Consider the following 6,551-nt stretch of genomic DNA (forward strand, 5'->3'; position numbering starts at 1 on the left):
CTAAATTTCAATACCCAAACACATATAATCAAGAAAATCCAATAGGGTTTAAGGGTTCTCACCTCACCAATGGAGAATTGGAACAAGACTCAGCAAATCCACCAACTTAATTTGATCCTAAACATCGAAATTACATAAAATCTCAATACTGGAAATGGGGAAATTAAGGAAGAAAATGTGAATTCCCTACTTTATGATCAAGGTTGCGAGAACCGAACCGGTAAAGTGACTAGTTTAATGGTTTAGAGGTTTGATAAACCCCATTTCTAGGGTTTATCTTATATTGATTTCAAGGGTTTTATCAATGATCCTACACACTTATTCATATGAAAATACATGATTTTGTGTTCCTTTCCCAATTTTGCCTCATGGATGAAAACATGCTTCTTTTGCACTAAATTAGATATATTCTTAATCCTCCTCTAGTACCATTCGATATCGTGACCTGTGTGTTAAGTGGTTTCAGAGTTTATAGGGCACGGATGACTTGGAGGAGAGAATGGGAGCATGCATAAAGGAAAGGAGCATGGAAAATTGAGCTTTGGAAACTTTAGCAGTGGCGCGCGCGCGCACATGGCGCGTCCGCGCAGATTTGCGCCACCAGAGGCAAAGCCAGGAGCCAAGCTACGAGCTGGCACGTTTAGCGGCTAAGCCATAATTCTCATGGCAAATGCCCCAGGGACGCGTACGTGTGCTGTGTGCGTACGGCCGATTGCCACACGTGATTTTTTAAGAGGCACGTGACCAGCGCATGGAGGCAGTTAGAAAACCTGTTTTGGGGAAGAGTTTTGGCGGAAAAAAGCTTAAGAAGGCCAATGATTGAGGAGTTTAGGGGATTCACTTATTTTTACACTTTCTTAGATATTTTCTTAGAGTTGGTTACATTTTGGGTAGATAGAGAATCTCCAACCTCTCTCTAGGATTTCATTCTCCATTGCAATTCTCCTTTGATTTTTTTGGTGAGATCCATTGTAATACACTTTTATTTTGATGCAATTAGTAGATCTACTCTTCTCCTATTCTTCAATTTGTGTTCTTTTGATCACTACAAGAAAAACACCTATTCAGGTACACTTGAAAAGTGTAGCCAAACGTGAAAAAAAAATGATGCCTTAGGCTACGGCTACGCTTTTTTGGCTACGGCTATGCTTTTTGAGGTGATTCCTATTCGGCCGTTGCCTATTCTCAAAGGCTATGCTTTTCTGCACCAAGGGCTACGCTTTTGGCATTTGGGAATAGGCTACGCTTTTCAAGTGATGCTGTCTATGACCAAAAGCTACGCTTTTCAGCTTTCGTTCTTCCAGAATAGGCTACGCTTTTCAACGCTACTGCATCACCTGTAAAGCGTAGCCACATTGTATACCATAGCTACTTTTTATAAGCGTAGCATTAGGTCCCTCTTTTTTTCCTGTATACTATAGCTACTGTATATAAGTGTAGCCTTAGGTCTCGTTTTTTTTCTGTATACTATAGCTACTGTATATAAGTGTAGCCTTAGGTCTCGTTTTTTTTTTTTGTATACTATAGCTACTATACATATAAGTGTAGCCTTAGGTCTTTTTTTTCTGTATATATATATATAAATATATACAATTATCTAATAATTATTAATACAACATAATAGTTAATATGATTACATGTATAAATGAATTGAATATTACAAAATAAAAATAAATACATAATTATACTAAATAATTTCTTTATATAATAAAAATTGTCTCTAGCCAAAATATATTTATAACATTGATCCAAAAGTACTAGAATGAAGTTAACTGTAAAAATTCATACAACTCAAACTAAAGTAAGCATAGCCATATCAAAACCATAATATCACTTAGCCAATAAAAGTATCTTCTAATAAAACTCATTAGTCAACCATACATGTAAAGATTCTAAATAGCACTCTATCTTAGCCAATAAACCACAATAATAGTCAGCTTAATCTTCATTGCTTAATCTTCGTTGTTACCCTACATAATTATATAGAAAAGTAGTTAAAAAAAATATTCATAATGACATTCATAATTATAAAAATTAAATGGAACACGTAGTCATAGTAAACCAAGAAAGCATATACTAAAAAAATTACATGGTCACGGCAGAAGAGGTGAATACAAGGAATTATGTATTAACCAGGTGAATACAGGTGTTTCTTTCTTCCATTTCCTTTAACACAATCCTGATATGTCCCTATAGCATTTTTCATGCACTAATTAACCAGACTTTCACACTTAAATTAGATATAGGGAGAAATTCATATGTACCAAGTGCACAAAATCAAAAATACAACCACCAGAATTACACAAACAAATTTCAGCCATAGCAATACAACTTCAGTGTTAATAAAGCCAACAAACATTTTCAGCCATAGCAATTAATGTAAATGCAAGTAAAAAACTATGGAATAAGCAATAGATAAGGGCATACCACATCTAAGTTCGAAAAATGTGTTGATCCATGGCCGCTATTCGCATCAATAGGAGACTGTTGGGCGTCTTGTAATAAAGCTTCTAATTCTTCTGGCCTCATTCCAGGTTCCGATCGCTGCAGTAATAACTTGATTATATTTCGCAACCCATGAATCTCTTCGTCTTGTTTTTGCTGTTTGGCCTCTTGTTTTTGCTGTTGTGCCTCCATGTATCCAAGTTTATCCTTCAGACTGGACACTTCCTCTTTGTGCTGATTCTTGATTTCATTAATTTCAGCATGTTTTTTTAAATCAGTCTTTGTCACAGATCTTCCATACAACCTTACCCGACCTGGTTGTTCTTTCCCGAATATGGCCTCAAATGCTTCCTCTTCTGTTTCACCAGTAGCTTGGCGATGTTGGAAGTCTTCCTACATAGAAGAAACATTTAAAATTGAGTTAGTTACCATGCCCTAAATTTGAAATGTAATTATGAATGATTCAATGAACTCTTACAACAGCAGTTTGTGTTTCCTCATCCACTTCTTTCCTCATACTTTGATTTCTTCCTTCAATTTATGCAAATATAAATTCTAATAAAATATAAATCTGCTATTTACCATAGCCACTCGAACTCTTCCGAAATTGATTGGCCCCATGCGATGTGGAAACTTCACATTTTCCTTGTGTTGCTTGTTTCTTTGACTTATTGACTGGAAGTGAATAAAAAGTTAGCATATAGTTACTAAAACGTGCAGCATAATGAGTTAGGAAAATCTACTAGCAAGGCTGCATTATTAAGCTAAAGCACTGAACAATACCGAAAAGCAAGCATAAAAGATCTAATTATAATACATTGGAGCACCTGTTCAGTTTTTTCACAACTGTAAAAATTCACACTTCACATGATCAAGTAAATTCTAGGGACATCTCATCTCGTGTAAAATATGCTTACCCAAACCCCTCATCATTCAATCAATTAATTCCAGTGACTTATGTCGAGTTCAATTTCCTACATAGTAGCATTCTCATTGAATAAGTATTACCCGGGTATCCCCTAAACCCTGTGAAATTAAAAAAAAAGAGTGGAGAACTTACAACATATGAATGAAACAAAACTACAAAGCTATGAGATCTACAAAGAATAATTATACACATAACACAAGAAACAAAGTATACATGCATATAAGTCAATCCACTAAAAGCAAAATTCAGATGTGGTTTTCATGAGAAAATCTATTACTCAAATTAAATAAAAAAATAATTTGGCAGAAAGTGTTATATCACATTGAAAAATAGAACTTGATAGATGACTATAGAAAGGTTTTCAACCACAACTATTTACAGAAGCAACCAAAACCTATGGATAATTCAATTTTTCCAAGTAGTCCACACCACAATTAGTGTTATATCAGTTGCATCCTATGCAGAACTGTATCAAATTTATAACTGTTTCCAGATTGAAGGCTTAAAGAATCAGGTCCCCAACTCAAGAAACAGAACAGAACCCCACTTCCAAATCAGAAGCATCAGATGCAGAAAAATTACAAAAGTAAATTCAAGGGAAAAAAAAGTAAAAAAGGAGCCATTCACCTTCTCCTCTTCTAAACCATAGATTCAGTATGGTCTAAAAAGCTATTATGCAATAAGAGATTATGTGTAAGAACTAAAAAGCTAGCTACTCAGATCCTTCATCTGCCAAAATTGTTGTATATATTTATATACCAAAAAAAAACCATGGGAATTTTGAAAGAAAGAGAAAGAAGCTATGCATATAACTTTCAGATAAAAAATAATACCTTTGCAATGAGATAAAAAAGTAGCTAGCCAAGTAAAAAGGCATATAGACATCACATAATGCTGAAACACTTAATAAATTTTCTTTTCATAACAATAATTCAGATCTAATCAGTAGAGCTGCTTCACATTAATAACTAAATACCATATTGCTCTTTCAATAGTCAAATAGTTTCACATGAAAATTTGACATATATAGTCTTTTACCTGGATTAGAGGATGACTCCAATAATAGATCAATTTTATGAAACCACTTTCTGGTACTTGTGGAGGTCGATTCTTCACCATATCTTCAATAATATCATAGGGAACGAAGTGCTTTTGCTTAATCTTTCCTTTGAACCGCTTCCAAGCATCTCGAATCGCTTGCATTAGCCACTTTTCTCCACTGTCTGGGAAGAGAAACTTGGTCTGCATGATTATAGGTAATTGTTATATGCTCTTGTGCTGAATAAAAAAACTGAAATCAATAATTACCAAGTGTCTTACATTAACATAGTCCCACATAAACTTCTTAGCTTTAGGAGGAACAGCATGCTAACTAGTGTACAAAAGACTAACAAATCTTTTATTTCTACCAATAGTGCCAACAAAACTAGTTAAATTAGAAACACTTTGGTCGGTTGGTCCTACGGGCTGTCCAAGATCAAAAGTGACTTCTTCCTGCTGTTCCATAGTCCTTGCATAAATCTCCTTGCAAGTTGTTTTTCCACGGGTTTTCTTCTTCTTTGGCTCTCCTAGTTTCATCCATTGGTCAACATCAGATTATGCTTAATTAACTCGAGCTCAACAAGCATATAAAGCAAACAAGTACACAAATATAAAAATTATAAAAATTATAAATCTGACCTATGTAGTTGATACCATGAAGTGGACAAGTTTTAGCTATTCTAGAAATTGATCAAAGCACACAACTTTTAAGTTCATTCTACATCATGGACTTCACTGAATTACGCATTGCAAAACTACATCAATTGCATCCATCAAGGCACACAAAACTTCAGTTGACTTAACCACTTCAACAAATTCACTAAACTACCATAGCAAAACCACAACAATTGGATCAATCAAATAACAGATAAGCTTCTATTCAAATAATGCTAACTCCACCAGCCCTCATTACTTGGACCAACCAATGCACCCAAACTCATTGACAACACTGAACTATCCTCCACGCTCATCAAGCTAACCGATATTCTTAAACAAAGTTCCAATCAAAAGAAATCTTAATTTCACAACCTCAACAATTAGATCAATCATAGCACACAAACTTCGAATCAACTAACACTATATTTACCAGCTTCAAACAACTAGATCTACCAGTCCAGTTTTTCTATAACAATTTTATAAAAAAATAAATATTTATCATCAATAGAAACAGAGCAAAATAGTACCTTCTTCATCATCAATGTCCTCCATCACATGTTGATAATAGTCTTTATCAAGTGCCATGCTTTCTTTCCCGTCCTCACTTAGTTCAGTGCTTGGTCCTTCAATTTCCACATCTATCCCATTTTCCTTTAAGAATTCGTCAATTGTTATAGCCTTTACTCCTAGCATCCTCTTACCCTTTGTTGATATTCTTTGCTCTAACATTGTATTTTCATTTTGTGGGGTAGTTTCAGGAGAAGGCAAAGTTGTGTCATCTTGCCCTGTTTGAGTCTCTTCATCTGTGAGTTGAATATTCTGCTGCTGCCCTATGTTGATTGTGAGCTGAGTAGAACTTGGACAACTCCGCTCTTGGCTTAGACTTTGTTGACACGTCCTTGTTCATTTTACGAATTGCTTTGAGCTTCCTTGTAAGTTCATTTGCCTCCATGTTTGTAGGCTTAGACTTCTTCAAGCCTTGTGTTGATTTTCCACCCTGCACTCCATTCTTGACTTTCTCAGCAGTAGGCATAGTCAATAGCTCCTTTCTCTTTTTATTTTCTAGCTGTTGTGGTGGAATGTTTGGCTGTACTTCCAAGGTGGTAGGCGTGTAGTTAGTCCTTTTGCTAATATAGTCGAATGTGATTTGCAAATGACTAAAATCCGGCTTCTTTGACATGGATTTCTTCTGTCCTTTGGTTGCACGCATCTCCAATTGACTTTTTGGTTCATCCACCCTTCGCTCAGATTTCTCCTTGTCATTAGCAGCTGCAGCTTTCATTTCATATTTCTTACGTTCAGTTACAATCCTTTGTCTCTTAGCCTCGAATTGTCTAAGCAAATTCTTACTTGATGTAGATTTAAGATCAATAAATTCCTTATTCCTACACAAATAAATTAGTTAAGTAGAGTCAATATACCCATCAAAATCAATATAAGAAAAATGTAAGAGACTGACATATTAATAAAAAAATAAGTA

General features: G+C 35.0%; 1 protein-coding gene across 1 annotated transcript; it reads right to left on the reverse strand.

Moving 5' to 3' along the window:
* Positions 1 to 1,952: 1,952 nt before the first annotated feature.
* On the reverse strand, positions 1,953 to 5,800 carry LOC130957282 (uncharacterized). Its single transcript, XM_057884149.1, has 8 exons — positions 5,599 to 5,800; positions 4,766 to 4,941; positions 4,469 to 4,615; positions 3,454 to 3,471; positions 3,028 to 3,120; positions 2,428 to 2,838; positions 2,134 to 2,190; positions 1,953 to 1,970 (listed from the first exon to the last, which is right to left on the reverse strand). Exons 1-8 carry the CDS (start codon positions 5,798 to 5,800, stop codon positions 1,953 to 1,955), a joined length of 1,122 nt encoding a protein of 373 aa, XP_057740132.1.
* Positions 5,801 to 6,551: the final 751 nt, after the last annotated feature.

Source organism: Arachis stenosperma, chromosome 10, assembly GCF_014773155.1.
Source record: "Arachis stenosperma cultivar V10309 chromosome 10, arast.V10309.gnm1.PFL2, whole genome shotgun sequence".
NCBI classification, from domain to species: domain Eukaryota; kingdom Viridiplantae; phylum Streptophyta; class Magnoliopsida; order Fabales; family Fabaceae; genus Arachis; species Arachis stenosperma.